This window comes from Perissodus microlepis, chromosome 18 (genome assembly GCF_051167445.1).
Source record: "Perissodus microlepis isolate ML-2025 ecotype Zambia chromosome 18, ASM5116744v1, whole genome shotgun sequence".
Lineage (NCBI taxonomy): Eukaryota > Metazoa > Chordata > Actinopteri > Cichliformes > Cichlidae > Perissodus > Perissodus microlepis.
Genome location: NC_140478.1, coordinates 21503503 through 21522488, shown reverse-complemented (window position 1 = coordinate 21522488; position 18986 = coordinate 21503503). Strand labels below are relative to the sequence as shown.

At 39.4% G+C, this 18986-nt stretch overlaps 3 protein-coding genes and 3 non-coding genes across 6 annotated transcripts; 4 read left to right on the top strand and 2 right to left on the bottom strand.

Annotated features, from left to right (window-relative positions):
- Positions 1-1691: 1691 nt before the first annotated feature.
- bag1 (BCL2 associated athanogene 1) lies at positions 1692-5756 on the bottom strand. Its single transcript, XM_084913218.1, has 7 exons — positions 5621-5756; positions 4863-4991; positions 4682-4764; positions 4486-4599; positions 4261-4368; positions 4102-4164; positions 1692-4002 (listed from the first exon to the last, which is right to left on the bottom strand). The coding sequence occupies exons 1-7, from the start codon at positions 5655-5657 to the stop codon at positions 3913-3915; spliced, it is 624 nt and encodes a 207-aa protein (XP_084769344.1). The 5' UTR covers positions 5658-5756; the 3' UTR covers positions 1692-3912.
- myl12.2 (myosin, light chain 12, genome duplicate 2) lies at positions 1718-2924 on the top strand. Its single transcript, XM_084913219.1, has 3 exons — positions 1718-1901; positions 2074-2235; positions 2400-2924. The coding sequence occupies exons 1-3, from the start codon at positions 1718-1720 to the stop codon at positions 2570-2572; spliced, it is 519 nt and encodes a 172-aa protein (XP_084769345.1). The 3' UTR covers positions 2573-2924.
- Positions 5757-7093: 1337 nt separating the features above from the next.
- Positions 7094-7185, top strand: trnar-ucu (transfer RNA arginine (anticodon UCU)). The gene is given in 2 exon segments: positions 7094-7130; positions 7150-7185. It is a non-coding gene; the product is annotated as a tRNA-Arg (tRNA).
- A 2118-nt stretch (positions 7186-9303) lies between these two features.
- On the bottom strand, positions 9304-18297 carry LOC146367818 (charged multivesicular body protein 5-like). Its single transcript, XM_084912988.1, has 8 exons — positions 18115-18297; positions 17654-17758; positions 17518-17564; positions 15846-15939; positions 15511-15582; positions 14177-14285; positions 10094-10209; positions 9304-9759 (listed from the first exon to the last, which is right to left on the bottom strand). The coding sequence occupies exons 1-8, from the start codon at positions 18181-18183 to the stop codon at positions 9709-9711; spliced, it is 663 nt and encodes a 220-aa protein (XP_084769114.1). The 5' UTR covers positions 18184-18297; the 3' UTR covers positions 9304-9708.
- On the top strand, positions 11529-11620 carry trnar-ucu (transfer RNA arginine (anticodon UCU)). The gene is given in 2 exon segments: positions 11529-11565; positions 11585-11620. It is a non-coding gene; the product is annotated as a tRNA-Arg (tRNA).
- On the top strand, positions 12656-12747 carry trnar-ucu (transfer RNA arginine (anticodon UCU)). Its single transcript is given in 2 exon segments — positions 12656-12692; positions 12712-12747. It is a non-coding gene; the product is annotated as a tRNA-Arg (tRNA).
- Positions 18298-18986: the final 689 nt, after the last annotated feature.

Below are 18986 nucleotides of genomic sequence, written 5' to 3'. Positions count from 1 at the left end.
TCGTTTTTTTCTTGTGAATAAATCTCTGCTAGCTTGCTAAGCCTAGCCTGGTCAGTCAGTTATTTAGGTCAGCAAGGGGCTAGCTGGCAAAGCTGGCAAATAATTAAGGGGTTTTCTTCGCATTTTGTGTGATTCCTGCAGTACGCTATGTAGTGCGTGTGTGCTACAGCTCAAATATGAGTGATGTAAACAACATGTCAATACCTGTATTTACGTTATTGTTATGTCATTGCGTGACAGGTGAGCATAATTTGAAATTATATTGATCTAATAACATCCAGTAAACAAATGACAACTTAAGTGCTTTCGTATCACAAAACAAGTACCGAGTGCATATATCCGTTGTAAGTGATCATAGACTGAGCTAAACTCATCAGACTCTTTAGTTAGGTTCACCCATTACTGGATTGGACCCCCTTTTGTCATAATTCGTTTAAATCTTCAAGGCAAAAATTGAATAAGATGCTTACAAAATTTCTCAGGTATGCTGGTCCATATAGACAGGATGCCATGACAAAAATTTTTCTGGTGCACATCCATGATGTCAAAACAAAGACAAAAAAAGATCGGAAGATGGGAAAACTGTGTTGGTAAAGGGGTGGACCTGATCAGCAACAATAGATCGGGTGTGGCTTTTAAATGAAGCTCAGGTAGTACTAAGGAGCCCAAAGTGTGCCAAGAAAATATCCACCACATCAATACACTGCGACCATCAGCCTGAGCTGTTGATACAAGGCAGGATAGATCCATGCTTGTTAATGTCAAATTCTGACCCTGCCATTTAAAAGCCACAGCAGAAAACTAGACTCATCAGAAAAGGGACGATTTTCCAGTCTTCTAGAGTTTTAGTGAGTCAATGTGTTGTAACCTGTTCAGGAGTGGCACTAGAAGTCCAGTCTTCTTCTGCTGTAGTCAATCTGCTTCAAGGTTCAATGCATTGTGTGTTCACAGATTATTTTGGTTGTAACAAGTGGATATTTTAGTTAGCGTTGTTTCCCTTTGAACTTGAAGCAGTCTGTCCATTCTCCTGTGACCTCTGCCAATAACAAGGCATTTTCACCCAAAGAACTGCTGCTCACTGGATATTTTCTCTTTTTCAGAGTGTTCTCTGTAAACCACAGAAATGGTTGTGTGGGGAAAATCCGAGTACATCACCTCATCTGGCACCAATGTCACAATGGCCCCCCCCCACCCACCCCCATGCTCAGTTTGAACTATATTTGACATTCCTAACCAAGTCTGTTTGGTTAAGAGACTGCACTGAGTTGGTGGCACATGATGTTCTGGTTGACTACGTACTTGTGTTAATGTAAAGTTGTACCTAACAAAGTGGCCACTGAGTGTATAATATTTAGCTGCTTTTTTAAAAAAGGTAAATTAGTTGGCTATATGACAATGTGATAGTAGTGTCAACCAAAATGGCTGAAAATTGAATTACCAACATCTTGTAACCATGTTAGTAAGTTTACATTAGTATTAAATGCATTGCCTGAACTCACCTACATTAACCTTCCAGTTCATAGCTTGCACAGTAAATAATCTAAAGACACTTAATAGCCAGTGTAACCAAGGAACTTTCACCAGATGGAGAGCGTCAGTAATGAAGTCAAGATAAGAAAAAAATGTGAATGAATCTTTCATTTGAACGTGTTGCTTGATCCAAGCTGACAACTTTCATGTTCCTGTATTACAGGAGAGGGACTAACAACCTGCCAACATGTCTAGCAAAAGGGCCAAGGGAAAGAACACCAAAAAGCGTCCTCAGCGTGCCACCTCCAATGTGTTTGCCATGTTTGATCAGTCTCAAATCCAGGAGTTCAAAGAGGCTTTCAACATGATCGATCAAAACAGGGACGGCTTCATCGACAAAGAAGACCTTCATGACATGCTGGCCTCATTAGGTAAACTTGATTTATTTACACATATTTAGCTAGTGATAACGTCTTATGGAGTTAAAACTGCATTATTTGGGGCTCGTATTCAGAAGTTAAAAGATTTCAGTCTTTTTCTAAAAACAAACCATTAAATGTGATTAGCAGGTTAGAGTCACTCTGACCTTGAGCTTTTTCCCAGGTAAGAACCCCACAGATGAGTACTTGGAGGCCATGATGAATGAAGCACCTGGCCCAATCAACTTCACCATGTTCCTGACGATGTTCGGAGAGAAGCTGAACGGCACAGACCCAGAGGAAGTGATCCGTAACGCTTTCGCCTGTTTCGACGAGGAGGGCACAGGTGAGCTGTGTTCAACTGTTTAAGTTTCGCATCTCTTTATGTGAATTTGTCTCAGACTCTGGCATGTAGAGACATTGTTTTGTAGTAAGTGCTTAATTTGAAGATATCTGCTCAGTGCTAACATCAGGAAGCACCTGCAAGAGTGAAACTGTTTCTTTACACAGGTGTGATTCAGGAGGAGTGCCTGCGGGAGCTGCTCACCACTATGGGTGACAGGTTTACAGATGAAGAAGTGGACGAGCTCTTCCGCGAGGCGCCCATTGATAAAAAAGGAAATTTCAACTATGTAGCATTCACACGTATTCTGAAACACGGTGCAAAGGATAAGGATGACTAGTGGGTTCATTCTTTACTCCATGTCTATGTTTAATGAGATTCCATTCAAGTTAGGAAAGCTATGTCCTGTAATTTGGCTCATGACAAAGCTTTACTGTGGTCTACTTTACTGAAGCTCATTTGTTTAAGCTGCTTTTTGGACCTCTGGGTCCCTCCAACCAATCCTACTTTGAAAGCTTGTTTGCACATCTGTGATAACACTACTAGGGGGTCTCTATAAGCTAGTGGAGATGTATAAAAAGACCCCCATGGATAAAGCTGGAAATAAACTGACACCAGATGTCTGTTATTGCAAATGAATCAGCTGTATTTTATAGAATAAGCGTGGAGATTAAAATGTATTCTGAGAAGAATCACCAGTGCTCTTTATTTTTTTTAAAGTTTTATTTTAAAACCGAAGAATTCGATGTGATGCATCAGTCTTAGCACAAGATTCAAAGATACATGAACACTCAGGATCAGCCACTGGATTTATTAAAGGTGCTTGATTTCTTAGGATTCTTGATGTTGAATATAGTACATGCGATTGCGATATATGGACACTCCTGCAGTACTAACCTTTTCTTTTTTTTACTTGTAATTTTGCTGTTATTGCTCTGGGCCAATCAGTTTAAAACCCAAATAAATTTTGCTTATCACATATGATGAAGAAAATTTGCCAGTCTCACAAGTGCCAGACTCATATTGGAAAATCCACTCATCAGTTTTCTTAACCACTTTTCACAATTCATGGTCATGGGGGTGGGAGGCAGGGTACGCCTTGTACAAGGTCGCTAGTTGATTGCTTGTTCTCAAAAGACAGCATGGCAGGTAAAAGCCAGGGAACAGTGACCCATTCAGACCCATAAGGGCAATAAATGTTTATCACACAACATAATAAGCCTCTTGTGGCCCAATGGGAACAATCCACTATCCTGAGTGGATATTGCTTTTTGGAACTTCCCCAATTAAACAGTGTCTATATATTTCTGATCATAAATCATTCACTGCAGCTTGTGCACAATGAGGAACAAAACTCATTATGTTTTAGACATACGGGGCATTTTAAGATATTTGGCATTGACAGCTCTTTTAGCTAATTAAAATGGCATCTGATCCATTTCCTGCAAGTTCATGGTTAAAGTTTCTCAGTCGGCACTTTGTATCTGTCTTGAACCAGGAGGATTTGCTTGTGTTACGTATCCAACATCGTTCCTGATAACCAGCATCCTTCTTTCCACTTGATCATTTGCTTCACACCAGCAATAAATAAACCAGGATCTGCTTCACACGTGAAGCTTTCTGCACACTTTGTCATTGCTCACAGAGCAATGTATAGAATAAGTGACAAAAGAGACTGCACTATTCTGCCAAAGCCAGGTTTTTTGACTGGATCTTTGATAGATGGTCTGATATACAAGCCTCAATTTTGTCGCACTGGGCGAGGAAATCCTGTGGACATATAGTAAAGATCAGACTTATTTTGATTCTCAATAGTTTTCAAATAAAGCATGATTGTTTTGTCAGCGAGAAAAATAATCAAACACTAACCTGCACTGTTTTTACAAGTCCTTTTTTCTTCATTCTGCAGTCATTGAAATTTTCTGGAACACTCTGTTAAAAGAGGAGCAATTTGATGGTTTGCTATACATGACACACACGATTAAAGCAGACACTCAAAATAGATGCTTACGCTTAAAATAGCATTACCATAGCATCTATCTCCTCCAAGATCTTCATGAACTGCTCAGCTGCTATTTTTACTCTGTGGTCTAGTTTACCCAAGGCCTCTGCCTGGAGGTCTTTGGCGAGAAAGCCCTGTGATAGGATAGGGGTGACAATACTACATTAGATGATGGGACAAAAGAGAGCTGTGTAATATTTATTTATTTTCCTATATATTATCAAAAAACAAAAAGACATATGATTGCTTACATTTTTCAGTCCAGTCAACTCCCCGTCTACCTTCTCCAGCTTCTTGGCCATCTGCTCCACACATTTCTCAATGTCTTTGAGTTTCCTCAGTTCAGCTTCTTCCTCTGGGCTGTTCTGTTTAGAGATTATCATCAGTGTTTTGCAAATGCACATATTCAGGCACCAGAGATGTAGCACATGTATAAATGTGCTTTACCCTCTTTCCAATCATCATGAGTTTGCAGCCTTCTTTTATTCCATAGCTGGAAAGGCTCTCTTCCATGTCTTTCAGTGACTTCCCTAAAATTAAAAAAAAAGACAACTTTAAAACCTGATATATGACATTAGGCCTCATTTGAGTGTGTAAAAAAAAAAAAAAAGGAAGACTAAAAGTCTACCTTTAAAGATAAGTTTCTGAGAGGCAGGTGGGACTCCGGTGGCTTGAGCAAGAGCATCTGACAGGTCTTTAACAGTGGGTCCTTTTCCATCCTCATGTCCTGTTAGCGTGATGCTGTGCTTAGAGGATCCTGAAATAGGAAAATAAATAAATATTACACACCCTATATTAAATAAATATTATTAAGGATTGGGAGTTATCATTGTCACCCTTTTGTCTTGTATCGGTGTTATTCAGAAAGTAAATGTCACCTACCAGGATTAAAAAACAATAATAAAAAAAGTCTTTAAAAGTATTTGCACCCATCCAATTACAGAACATGCGGCATATCTCAGAAACTATCGTTTGGTTCAGTTTTCAACGATGGGTTGCAAAATTTTGTTTCACTGTCGTGTGAGGAAAAATAATTACAAAACATTTAACAAGCGATTGGCAACAATACAATTTCTCTCAGCAGCCCTCCTGTTTCCCAAATGTGCTGTAACGTGTCTTCAAACGAAACTAATTACAACAGCTACACAATTCTTCATAAACGTGTTTAATAAATGCTGATATTTACAGTAGTTTATATATTTAATTTGTTATTGAAGAACAACACATAACCAGCGGGATCTAAGTTAAAGCTACATAACCACACAGTCTGTGGAGAAGAGCTACAGAAGCTGAGCCGTTTCTAGCTAGCTTTAGCCACAACGAAACCCAATTTTTACTTATATTTTGTGTTGATTATGGTGTAGTTTAAAGCCAAAATCTTATTACCGTACGCGACTGTCATAGTTATCGTTTGCTCTGACATTTTGCTTTCCGGCGTCCTTTAATCACAACATCAAACGCAAAGCTAACTGTTGCTTATTGCTAACTACTTCCGGTGTTACAGTTTAACTGGTGATCGCGTTAAGTGGTGTTATTCCATATGTTCCTCTCGCAGAAAATCCACGAAAAATAGCCCAGGGCTACCAGTGTGTGTAATGTTTGACTGGATTAAAAATGTGGCTTACCAAAAGTATTTTATATGTAATAAGCTAATTAACAATAAATAAATAAAATCACCAGTTCATGCAGATACACACGCACATTGCTGTTCTAAATAAATCTTTGGGGATCTGCCCGGGGTCATCAGGGATTTAGGGTCTTTCAATATCATACACCCTCTCTCAGGTGACCAAGGCAAGATTATCTGCTAAAAAATGATTTCTGATATTTAAATTGTTGGCCCTATAATCCATTCATGAGAGACATATCTCAAACATGTCTCTCATCAATGGTATCAAGTAATTTTGAGCCTGAAAGAACATTCCTGTCACAACAAAGAAGCTGTAAGTCACTTTTACATATCATTATTTATGCAGGAATAACGTGTAATTGAGACTCCTAAATGTCTTTTTCAAGAGAAATATGGCCAAGAGTGCATCAGAAATTAATTGGATTAATTATATTTTACCACACAGAGTAGATACAACAATGAGAATATCTTGATGCATGCTCAATCATCCAGGTAGGTAAATCCCCAAAAGCTTTTCAGTGGGAGAGCCGTTTCGTCACTCATCCAAGTGACTTCTTCAGTCTCAGCTGACTGCAGGTTGATCAATGGTCATGAGAATTTACATATTAACGATCAATTAACTGACCTCCTAGCCCATTGTTCCTTCAGTGGTGCTAGTTTCAGTCATTATGCAAATGTGCTGTTTATAAGATTGGGGAAACCTAAAGTCAGGTGAGATTGAAGAAGTCACTTGGATGAGCGACCTTACAAAACTTTGGTCATTCAAAACTTTTACAACAAGAGGTGTCAATGTATGTGACGAATCTACGACTAGACACATCTGGCCCTACTACTTTTGTGGTTCTTCACCGATCAGCACGACCACCAGTTAAGCTTGAACACCGGAAGTACCCCCTTTTTTTATTTTCTTTCACTTTTTTTAAATGCAATTTTACTTATTTATTATTGTATTTATTATTTAATTTTATCTGACTTTTTATTTACTTGTTTAAAAAAGCGGAACAGCAAATACAAACACAACAGCTGCACACAAAAGTGATAAAACGCGAGCCGAAGTCTACAGAGCAACTTGATTTCTTATAACACTTCGATGAAACTCTGCTGACAGACGTAAATACATTTAGCTTAAGTGTGTAGAGTTTTCCTACAGTAAAGCTTTGTAAAGCAATAATTGATGTCTGTATATATGACGTGTCAGGTCATGTTGCGCCAAGGGCACTTTCCCAACCGGCTCTGTGGCGCAATGGATAGCGCATTGGACTTCTAGTCAAGCACTTGAGAGGTGATTCAAAGGTTGTGGGTTCGAGTCCCACCAGAGTCGCTTTTTTAACCTGACCATCTGTCCTCCAATGCCGTTACTAGTCTAAGTCACGGTTACTCGTTAATTGCTGATATCATGCTTACATGATGTTTCTGAATATGTCTTTGGTTATGTTCCCCGCATCTACCACAGCTGAGGATCAAGGGCTAAAAAATTTATTTACGCTGTTTAAACTGTAAATGACTTGCTAACTTATAATCTGTGAAACATATCTCAGACATGTCTCTTAAGAATATTTAAAATCATTTTGAGCCAAAAGAACATTAGGTAGAAGCAGCAATCACTTTTACTTACACTTTATTTATGCAGGTAAAAAGTGTCATTGAGATTAAAAAACGTGATGACAGACGTGGCCAGTGGGGGAGCAGACATTGCAACAATTATAACATTACAAGTCTATAATGATTTTTTACATGGCCAAAATAGGTCTGAATTCATGATGTTAAAGAACACAAAATAGATAAAATAACGCAGAGTCGTGATATCTTTAGCTGTTTCGCAAATGTAGTTTCTGTATCAGCGCTAACAAAGTTTTTAAGGTTGTAGGTTCGTGTCCCACAGAGCGCATGTGTAATTCGATTGCTGGTAATACCAGACTGTTTCCAAATCACTTCAATAATGTCCTTATAAGTGTAGAACAGTTACTTGTTAACTGTGAGTAAAAGATTATTTGTACCAGGGTGAAAATCCTTTGTAAGGCACTTTTAGGGATTTGCTTGAAGTGCTGAGGTTTAAAGTAACTATATAAGATATTTATTTTAAAAGGTTTTTATTCATTATCAAGAAAAGCATAAAACATAACAAAGCAGACAAAAAAAGAAAGAAAGAAAGAAAGAAAAGGAAAGAAAAAAAACCCCCAAAGGGTTATATAAGATATTTACAATTCAAGTCGATTTAGTTTTATTTACACATCACTAAACCCAAACAACAGTCGCCTCAAGGCGCTTTATATTGTAAGATAGACCCAATAATACAAACATTCACTGGTCACTTATGTGGTATATATTAGGTATATTAGGCCATCGTTTGTGAACGCAAATATGTAGTCAGCCAATCAAATGGCAGTAATGCGAAAAATGGCCTCAATCTAAGAAAAAAAAAAAGACGTCAATCTGAAACATAATTTGATTTTTTTTTTTTTTTTTTTTTTTTACAATTTAAGCCAAAAGAGTTGTGCTGACACATTTGCTTCATTATGTACAGCAGATTTTCTTTATCATGGAGAGAAAAACAAGATGCATTGTTGAAACTGCACTTCTTATACTGAGATATCTCAGAGTAGTTTAAGTAGTGCATTTAAACTACTTTATACTGAGAGAAAGGGGCGTTTCACTGGTATGGCCCACTTAAGGCCAAAGTGGCATGTAAACCACTTTGGCCTACTTAAGTGAATTTGAATGTGGTATGTTGTTGCTGCCAGACGGGCTAGTATGAGTATTTCAGAAACTGTTGATCCACTGGGATTTCTCCACACAACCATCTCTAGGGTTTATAGAGAATGGTTCAAAAAAGAGAAAACATCCAGTGAGCGACAATTCTCCAGGTGGAAATGACTCAGTGATGCCAGAGGTCAGAGGAGAATGGCCACACTGATCATAGCATGGCAACAGAAAAAATGAAAGGTCCACTTCTTGCCATCCAGGTATGGCCAAGAGCTCTCAAGCCTGAAGCAGATGGGTTACAGTAACAGAACACCACACCTGGTACCATTCCATGTCACCTAAGAACAGGATAACAAGATATTTTCTTGACACATTTATCGTTTAAACACCTCAGCCTACCTGTGTATTGTTGCTGACCAAATCCATCCCTTTATGACCACACCCACAGAAAAGCATCCATCCTTTGATGGCTGTTTCTCACAAATCATCTCAAACTAGTTTCCTGAACATGACAGCAAGTTCACTGTACTCAAATGGACTCCAGATGTGGTGGAGCAGGAGATTCACATCATGGATGAACCACATCTTTGAGGAATGTTTCCAGCACCTTGTTGAATCTATGCCATGGAGAATTAAAACAGGCTGACGGCAGCGTGGTACTAGCAATGTCTACTTAAGAGCTAAAAACAAGATAGAGGAGGATGAACAAATACGCCACAAATTAAGAACTCACAGCTGATTTAAAACAAACATTTTTATTTTGCATGTTTCAAATAACCCTGCAGATATTTTAAACAGCCCAAGTGTGAATAACCTCCACTTTTGAGAATGCAGACACGATCTTAGTGACTAAAAATCACACAAAATTAATAACAAACAGAAATAAATAAACACTAAGGAACACTAATGAACGACACAGACAAGCTGTTGATGATGAAAGGAATTATGTTTTTAAAAAAAAAAGGTTTAGTATGTTACAAGGCCACATGCCAGCACGGTAGAAGTAACGATACACAACCTGAAACCAGAACAGCCTCCAAATCGTAGTGTTCTCACGTCAAATGGTTTTGCATGTATAAATGTTACTCTACATATAAAAGTGTTTTCAGTTCGAGTGCAGCTGTTTTTATTTGCTTCTTGTTTATGTGGCAGGAATCTGAGGGAGGCCAAACTCATCCACGAGCACACCATCCTGAACACAAAAGAAGAAAAAAAACATCAGCCATTAGCAAAACACTTACATTTCAAGTGTTATTCACTTAGCAGGTTTGTGTTTAAACAATAGAGTGGACTGGAAAAAACTTAGTTTTGCACATTATAGCTAATCTACCAAACACATACACAGGACTAGAAACTGGCACCAGAATTCGTGGCAGGTTTAATAGTCTGCTTACATACACAGTCACACCCCAAAGGTCCTTTTTGAAGTAGGAAAAATTCTTTATGATTACTTTTTATTTTACTTTCATGTATTTTCCACAACCCTGCCCTTCATGTCATGAAAACTGAGCTCTGTAGACTGTCACCTTATTTGTCTTGCTGTCACTGGGGATTCCTTCAGGGATAGACGGGGCAGCTGAGGCCTCATCCAGGTAGGAGGTGTCATCATCCAGCAGCAGCTCATCACCCAGTGCATCCAGCTCTGAAACCACAGTGGTAATGTCACTGTAATACTCCAGATCATTGCTCAAATTACACACTAGCAAAGAGGTCTTAGCTCCAATAAAAAGAGATCCGAGCTGTCCTGGAAGCTCCACATTGTGGATGCTGAAATCTGAGAAAGAGCCCCAGGAGGCAAAGAAGGCAGAGAACGAGTGTGATATGAAACAGAATTCAAACAACAGTGCATGTATCGTGTATCTCCTGAAAAAGAGATTTTATGTGCCTAAATACAGGATCATAAAATATTGCCTTCCCAGAAAGTAACTAAAAGGCATTTTAAATAGGTTCTAGCAACCCTCAAGCGGAAGGAGTTGAATGAATGGGACAATAGAGGAACCCATGGATCCAGAAAGTCCAGACTTTGTTCCCTCTTTTTTCCTTTATATAAGGGAAACTCAGTCCACGGAAACTCAGTCCACAGAAGCTCCTCGGATTCACAGAGGAGTCAGATTTCACAACAAGTGACACAGGACAACCCTTCACATGTGGCGCAATGGATCGCCCCTTGAACTTCTAAGCATACACTTAAGGAGTGATTCAAAGGTTGTGGGTTCAAGTCCCACCAGAGTTGAATCTTTAACTTTTCCTCACTATGGAAGTTAGATGCATCTAACGAAAAGGCATTTTAGTTACTGGGTTAAGCCTCAAATAACAAGTCGGCATAGACAAGGCATGTCTATGCAATAGCTAGCACTTTTAGTAGATTTTTAAATTACTTTAGTCACTATTTACCACATTTTTAATGGACGGATCACAATTGACAAAAAATGGCACAGGGCATCCTCTCGCACCTGGCAATGGACAGTGCAGTGAACTTCTAAGCATACACTTCAGGAGTGGTTGTGGGTTTGAGTCCCACCAAAGTCAACACTTTTAACCCTTTTCTTAATGTAAAAGTTATGTAATTCTTAAGAACGGAACTACAAGGCAACTTCTAACTCAAATAAGAAGTCCTCATCACTATACATGGAAGCTAATAACTTAGCATTGAGGTCTGGGATTTTAGCATACAAGAAGGGATTTCCACTCTCCAGTTGCTTAAAAACCAAATAAGAGATAAGACAGTTTACATGTACATGTTTACATGGGTGCTTGTATGTGGTTGACTGTATCTCTGTGATAAACTGGTGACAGATCCGAGGTGTACCCTGTGTCTTCCCCTATCACAGCTGGGCTAGGTTCTAGCAACAATCCAGAAAGTCTAAAATATGTTCCCTCTTTTTTTTTTATAAGGGAAAATTATGGAGGAGCTGCTTCAAATTGACAGAGGAATTAGATTTAAGAACATATGCCACATCTGGCTCTGTGGTGCAATGGACAGCGCATTGGACTTCTAAACAAGCACTTCAGGAGTGATTCAAGGGTTGTGGGTTTGAGTCCCACCAGAGTCGAACGTTTAAATTCTTATGTAGAAGTTACATGCATCATCAGAAAGCAGTACTGGCTTTTTAGGCCTAATATAAGTAGTCTGCATATATAAGGTGTGTCATTGACAAGCCAACACTTTTAGTAGATATTTACATTACATTAGTCACTATTTCATTAACGTATTAGAAGCACTGAAGCATGAAAACGAACCAAATAGCAGTTTGTTGATACAAACTTGGGTAGATAGATCATGATGTGCATAAACATGCATCAAATGTTTGAAATGGCGTGCACCAAATTGTCTAACTTCCTAGAAATAGTAGAAGAAGAAACTGTGTTTTTTTGATGGAAATAAATGCCACTGTCTGGATTTCTCAGAAACTTCCAACTGGTGTGTTTACATGAAGCATTTTTCTTGAGGTTGGGCTTTTAAATCGGTTACTCTAGTTCATGTTAAGATTGCTATTGTTATCTCATAGTAAAAAGGCTCTGAGTTCCACTCCAGCCTGTGGCCTTTCTGTGAGGAGCGCTCCCTGTGTCAGCGTGGGTTCTACCACAGTCCCAAGTCGCACATGGGGTGACAGATTGGTGACCTGTTGCTGACCAGGGGTAGAGCCTGCCTCTCACCCTATGACAGCTGGGATAGGCACCAGTGCCCCCAGCGACCCTGAATCCGATAAATAGAAGAAGTTGGATGGATGGCTGACAACTATGGAGGAATCAATGGATCTTCAAAGTCCAGATTTTCCTTTATTCAAGGGAAACTCAGTCTATAGGAGCCACTTCAACATACATTTTAACATACCACTTTTTTAAATGGTCAGATCACATCTGACAAAAAGTAAAACAGGAACAACCACATCTGGCTCTGTGGTGCAATGGATAGCGCATTGGCCTTCTAAGCAAGCACTTCAGCAGTGATTCAAAGGTTGTGGGTTCGAGTCCCACGAGTGTCAAACCTTTAACTTCTTAATGTAGAAGCTACATGTTTCTTTGTAATGTTAAAGTCATGTACATCTTAATACTGAAACTACTACACAGGACAAGGTCACACATCTGGCTCTGTAGCGCAATGGACAGCGCGTTGGACTTCTAAGCATACACTTAAGGAGTGATTCAAAGGTTGTGGGTTCGAGTCCCACTAGAGTCAAAAGTTAAACTTTTCCTCACTATGGAAGTCAGATGCATCTAGAGAGTTGACATCTCTGTGGTGCAGTGCAGTGGCAGGGTGGTTAGCATCATTGTCTTATACCACAAATGTCCTGTGATAAACTGGTAACATATCCAGGATATACCCTGCCTCTTGCCCTATAACAGCTGGGCTGGGCTTACAGTGTCTTGGTGGTTAACATCATTGCCTCACAGCAAGAGGGTCTGGGGTTTGAATCAGCTGGCCTTCCTGTGTGGAGTTTGCATGTTCTCTGGATGGATGCTGATACCATAGGGAATGCCTATATTTTCATTACATGGCTATATTTGAAGTTCGTCGCTCTAGCTATAAATCAGTCTGCTCCACAAAAACCAAACAAAAAAATGTTTGGTCACAATGGCTCCACCCACAAAATATGTCACTGGGCATATTTATGTGTCACAACCAGAGATGGGCAGTAAGGCGTTACAAGTAGCGCGTTACTGTAATCCGATTACTTTTTTTCAATAACGAGTAAAGTAAGGGATTACTATTGCAAAAAAGGTAATTAGATTACTGTTACTTTCCCGTAAGCACGCTGCGTTACTGCGTTACTAAAACCGTGATTTTAGTAACGCAGAGAGTATGAGCGTGCAGCGTTTAAAGCGTGGAAGTACTGACCTTATTTTGAGTTTGATTCCGTAAAAAGTGACAAAAACATTAGTGTCCGCTGTTCACTGCGTGGGAAGAAAACTTCTATTTACAGCGAAAAAACCCCTAAACGTCCGAGCAAGCACCAAGTACGCTGCAACAGAATGGGAAATTCACAGACAAACTCGCGGATTCTTCCACTGACTGCTGCGGCACACCTGCACCAGGGCAAACATCCGCCTGCTATACAGGTGAAAATAGAGCAACAGGACCACTGAGTCTTTGATTTTATTTATTTTCTGCTGTTTCACTTGCATTTATTTGAAAGAGTGAGTGTAAACACAAAAAATATTTTATTTATGTGCTGGAATATTCAGAAAATAGGTTTAAATGTTAAACAAATTTCTTCCAGTCAGAGAATGTTGCATATAATTAAATTTTTGCTTGATGCATAAAGTTAAAAGATTAAAACTAATAAAATGAGTTTGAAAAAAGAGACTTTTCCATTTGATTACGTTTTATATGATGGATTATGCAGAAAAAGTAGAATTGGGCTGAAAGATCTATTGCTTTATCACCTATTCAGGTTGTAAATCATGTTTTTAAAAAGTAACTAAGTAATTAATTACTTTTGAAAATAAGTAATCAGTAAAGTAACAGGATTACTTTTTGGGGAAGTAATCAGTAATTAGTTACTGATTACTTTTTTCAAGTAACTTGACCAACACTGGTCACAACACTGCGACTGTTCACTTTAATGCACCCTAAATGAAAAACTGCCAACAAAATGTACATTTACCTGCTTCAAGATCCTCCTCATCGATGTCTGGAGTGCCATAGCTGCGGCTCAGGGCTTCTTGTACCTCATTGGCTTCATCCATCATGTCCTCCAGCTGGTCCTGTAAATCCTGAAAGTCCAAATACTTGTGTTCACTTTAAATGCCTCAATTGTGAGATTTTAACTTTTATCCAGCATGTAAAATCATAATTTTAATTTCATCAGTTTTTAAGCGACTGCTGCACAAATAGGAAGAGAGAATCACATAACAGCAGGGGGCACTGAAAATAAATGAGACCTATTAAGTGTGTTGATTAGAACTCATTTAAACAAAACTATTAACCCATTTTGTTACTGCAGGGTTCTGAAATCAGAGCAAGTTTAATTATACAGTAAGAGCTGATAGATTGCTGAATCTGGCTGCTGCTAAGAGTACAGTGTAAGCGTTGCAGAAATGTGATGTAATGTGAGGTGATTTTTCTTACAATTGATGCTTCGCATACAGTAAGCAATTCTCCTGGCCTCAAGCATCTCCCCATTTTTGGCTAATGACTGCATTCATAGTTTAGACCAGTGGTTCCCAAACTTTTTTTGCTAGGCCCTCCTTTGTTTTACAAGAAAAATGTTCGCCCCCCCGCGCACGCACACATCCTCCAACCACACACACCCATATTTTGCTCCATTGCGGTTTATTTCACACCTCAAACATTTAGTAAACAATTAAGCAAATACAAGTAAACTGCGATAAATGACAGGTAGTAATAAAATAAACTACTAACTCTGTCACGCAACGTCAAAGGTATGTGCCTTTTTTCACATCAGCTGTGCGCCACGTTATTGTTTACATGAGATGAATTGCAGAATGGCAGATAGAGACAAAATACCGTTACTGTTAATCTGACTATCTTCAGGTTTTACACGCTTACATACACACACGCAGTTACTGTCCCTCCATTTACAAAGGCAGAGGCGTCACGGTGTAATTATTTTATGTGTAGTTGTTTTTTTCCTGTGTAATAATATTCAAATCAAGAACGTAGGATCCTGTTTGTCCGTGATTTGAACAGTCCAGCGCTGCTCCCGATGAAGGGAAAACCAATTCTGCAGTGAGACCTACCTCGGCACTTGTGCAGGTGAAACCAAAGGGAAGACATGCTTCACCATATTTTCTAGTCTTTGGCTTAGAATGAAGTCATATTCAGCTATGCTTCATCTCTTGCTTTGCGTTTGTGTGGGCGCCCCGTGCTAGCAGTGTCCAAGCGTTTTGTTTTTTTTTCCCTTTTCATACCGCACCCCCCCTGCAATGGCTCTGCAGGGTCCCACACTTTGGGAAGCTCTGGTTTAGACAAACATACATCAATCTGATCAAGTCTGACGTCCTTGTAAGCCTTTTTCATATCCTTGGCACCAATCTTCATGGCCTCCACCTGGGGACAAAAAATACATGTGGACTTAGTCGCTGACAACATTTTCTCATCAGGTACAGACAATCTGAACACATCCACTACCACAACCAGGGAACTTTCTAATGATATTTTTTTAATGAATGGACAAAATCAAAAGCTTAGCGATACAATATAGTATGTCAGAAATCTAGATGTTTGGTACGTATGAAAGCTGTGATTTGGAAAAAAGTGCTTAACAGCAACTAAAAAGTTGGAGTCTTGGAGTCATGCTGTGTGACTCTTACTGTTGTTTTGGTGTCCTTTAATGTCTGGATGGTGTAGTTTGCCTGCTCCATGTTAAAGGATTGTTGAGCCAGCTGCTCCCTTTGACCTTCATACCTATGTAAAAACAATACAGATGCTTTAATACATTTGAGTCTTTACATACATTATTACACTCCTATGTTATAGTAAAATCAAGAGCTTTTCACACCCCAGCCGTCTGCAAAGGGTTGGTGTGACAGAGTAGGGTCAGATAGTCGGCTGCAAACTGCCCCAGTGCGAGCTGGAGGTCGTCGCTTGATAAAGACAACAGAACCACATCATCTGCAAAAAGGATAGATTGCATCTGCAGATGGACCTAATGCCCTTGACCTCTTAGCTGCACCAAGAAATTTTGTTTGTGAAAGTTATGAACAAAACTGGCCAAGTGAAACACCACTGGGAACAAGTCTGCCTTAATGGAAGCAATGTGACCAAGCTGCCACTATAATCAAATAAGCTGCTGCTTTTTGCAGATAATTTGGTTCTGTTAGTTTCATCGAATGACGATCTTCAGCTTGCTTACACTCTTTGTTGCATTCAGTGTTAGCAAGCTTGTTCGCTTTGAGGTACTGTGGTGGTGAGCCTGATTGTTTAATATGACATGTGAGCTGTTATGAAATTTTGCAGCTCCAATTAGAGAGCCAAAAATATTTAGCCCTAGGTTTGACATCTATGATGTTAATAATCACCAGTTACAGCCCTAAACAAAGCAGTTTTTATTATTACGATAGATATATGACACAATAATTCCTGTGTGAGACATTTAAATAGTTGACTTCATTTGTCTCTCCACATTTGCCTGATTTAGTTCACTTGCTTATATATGTTCACTCCTTATATAAGAACTCACTTTTACTACCTCCTCACGATGCTTTGGGTTGGCAGATCTGGTAGGAGGAGAGTCGTGTTTTGTTTTCTTTCAGATTCAACACTCCATGCATTGATGTATTCGTCTTTACCTGTAAGGGCTTCTTCTTCTTTCAGATGCTCCCTTTAGCGGATCATGTGCCTCTATCTCACCCTACTCTGTCACACCAACCCTTTGCAGGTCCTCGTTCATTAAATCTATAAACCTCCTCTGTGGTCGTCCTGTTTAACTCCTGCCTGGAAGCTCCATATTCAACATCCTTTGTCCAATATATTCAACTGGACCTCCTTTGGACATCACCCAACTATTGCAACCTTGACGCTTTAATTTCACCTCCAAACTGCTCAACCTGAGCTGTCCCTGTGGTTACTTCCAATACAAACCCTCAAAATCTTTAACTCTGCCACCTCCAGCTTGACCTCTTGTGCCACGATCTCCAAACCACACATCATAGCGGGTCTTACAACCATCTTATAAACATTCCCTTTCACTATTGCTGCTATCTTTCTGTCACAAATCAGTACCTGCAATTCACTTAAATCGTATGGTGAAATAAACCTTTGTTTAGATGATTTTAGTTTACAGGCTTAATTTTTTGTTCAACCTAATCTCCAAAATATTAACATATTAAAACTTTCCTCTTATTTGCCAACATCCACACTATGTCTATCCATCTATCTATCTATCCATCAATCTATATATGTGTGTGTGTATGTATCAGAGAGGCTATCGTGCTCACATCTTTGAGATAAAGCATACAGATGTTTGCACAGTGAAGAACTCACATTCTCTTCTGCTTCAGGACTCTCATTGCCTTCTGCTTCACCATATTCTGCAATTGAAAGCAAAAATAAATAAATAACATCAACGTATTTGTCTTCTAGCCTTTTAAACACCCAAAGTTAACATCATGTGTCGTACCTTCGAGGGCCCATCTCTCATCTTTTTCAGCTGATCCTTGTACTTCAAGAGTTCCGCATCTAGCCTGCCAATTTTCTTTTCAATGGACTCAGCCCTCGCATCCACCTGGAGCGAGGAAGAGATCAATTAGAGGTAATGATTTCCAGCGTCCTGGCAGACAAAACACTGTGCTAAAACGCCATGCCTGTATGTGGGTGCATTAGAGGAAAGAAATTAGAGAGGTAAAAGCTTGGAACATAATTGAGAGCTGTGGTTAACAAACATATCCCTGCTTCACAGTCCAACCGAGGCTGAATGTCTTTTATTCCAGCCCAAAGTGCTGATTAACTGTAGCCTCTGAGCTAGTTGGCACGGATGCTGTTTTGACAAGCCTTTTGTAACCATGCTAGCTAAGCACCGCTACCGTTAGGTCGCACAATATGGACATAAACAACAAAAGCTCACAGGCTGACAGTACTCACAGTGCCGATACAGTCCGACAGGTTCGCAGGAGGCGCTTTGGGTTTTCCTCGTCCGAATATTCGGTTCATTTTCTAAACGTCAGCCTTTAGCTTACCTTAGAAAACACAAAAAGCATCAAATGCAAAGAGATTTCTTCATTGAAGACACCCGGAAGCAACGGTTCAGACGCAAAATATTTCCATTGGTTGGTGCAAACGCTTGTGACCAATGAGATTTTAGACGCGCTATTGCCACTTAGCGGTGAGCAGAGGCACTGCAACTTCCAGGGAGAACCTTTTGTCCCCACAGATTGCATCCACCATCAGGCTTTGTTACTCCCCCACTGCAAATAAAATGGCAGCAAATGTAGGTTTTACTTAGATTTTATATTTTATCTTTTAATCTGGTTCTTTCAAGAGCATGTTATTATTTATTGATTGTAATGTATAATCCCCAAAGACTAAAAACTGCTCTCTACGGAGTAAAATTCCATTGAAATGAGTAGTTATAGAAAGGTTGGTACTGCTTTATAATATGGCATCTTTTATTCAGGATTTGTAAGTTGTAAATTTCATTCCTAATGCTTTGCATATCTATTCTCAGTGGTACAAGTATTCAGGTCCTGCATTCCAGTCCATGTAGAGAAAAGGTGGAAGTCATGCAAATTAATTCCTCCTGGTTCCTGTAATAGTTTTTAGACTTTTACATTTTTAAAAATTATTTCAAAGAATGGGCCATATGTAACTTTTTATAGAGTCATTACTCCAAACAGAGCAGCATGCTGGTGCACTTATTAGCAATGCCTACCCAGAGCAAGAATTTGAACCTGCTAGTCAGCTGTAGTCACTGCATGTTTACATTTTCTCCATGTGCCTGAGTGGGTTTTCCTGGG

What these genes read in the sequence shown, in the direction of transcription:
- myl12.2 (XM_084913219.1), top strand. Translation starts at nt 1,718, where the DNA reads ATGTCTAGCAAAAGGGCCAAGGGAAAGAACACCAAAAAGCGTCCTCAG. An exon ending in TGACATGCTGGCCTCATTAG is followed by an intron (nt 1,902 to 2,073) that starts GTAAACTTGATT and finishes GCTTTTTCCCAG; the next exon opens with GTAAGAACCCCACAGATGAG. An exon ending in TTTCGACGAGGAGGGCACAG is followed by an intron (nt 2,236 to 2,399) that starts GTGAGCTGTGTT and finishes TTCTTTACACAG; the next exon opens with GTGTGATTCAGGAGGAGTGC.
- bag1 (XM_084913218.1), bottom strand. Translation starts at nt 5,657, where the DNA reads ATGTCAGAGCAAACGATAACTATGACAGTCGCGTACG. An exon ending in AACTATGACAGTCGCGTACG is followed by an intron (nt 4,992 to 5,620) that starts GTAATAAGATTT and finishes TTCCTATTTCAG; the next exon opens with GATCCTCTAAGCACAGCATC. An exon ending in TGGAGGAGATAGATGCTATG is followed by an intron (nt 4,165 to 4,260) that starts GTAATGCTATTT and finishes CTCTTTTAACAG; the next exon opens with AGTGTTCCAGAAAATTTCAA.
- LOC146367818 (XM_084912988.1), bottom strand. Translation starts at nt 18,183, where the DNA reads ATGAACCGAATATTCGGACGAGGAAAACCCAAAGCGCCTCCTGCGAAC. An exon ending in TGTCGGACTGTATCGGCACT is followed by an intron (nt 17,759 to 18,114) that starts GTGAGTACTGTC and finishes TCCTCGCTCCAG; the next exon opens with GTGGATGCGAGGGCTGAGTC. An exon ending in TGAGAGATGGGCCCTCGAAG is followed by an intron (nt 17,565 to 17,653) that starts GTACGACACATG and finishes TTTCAATTGCAG; the next exon opens with AATATGGTGAAGCAGAAGGC.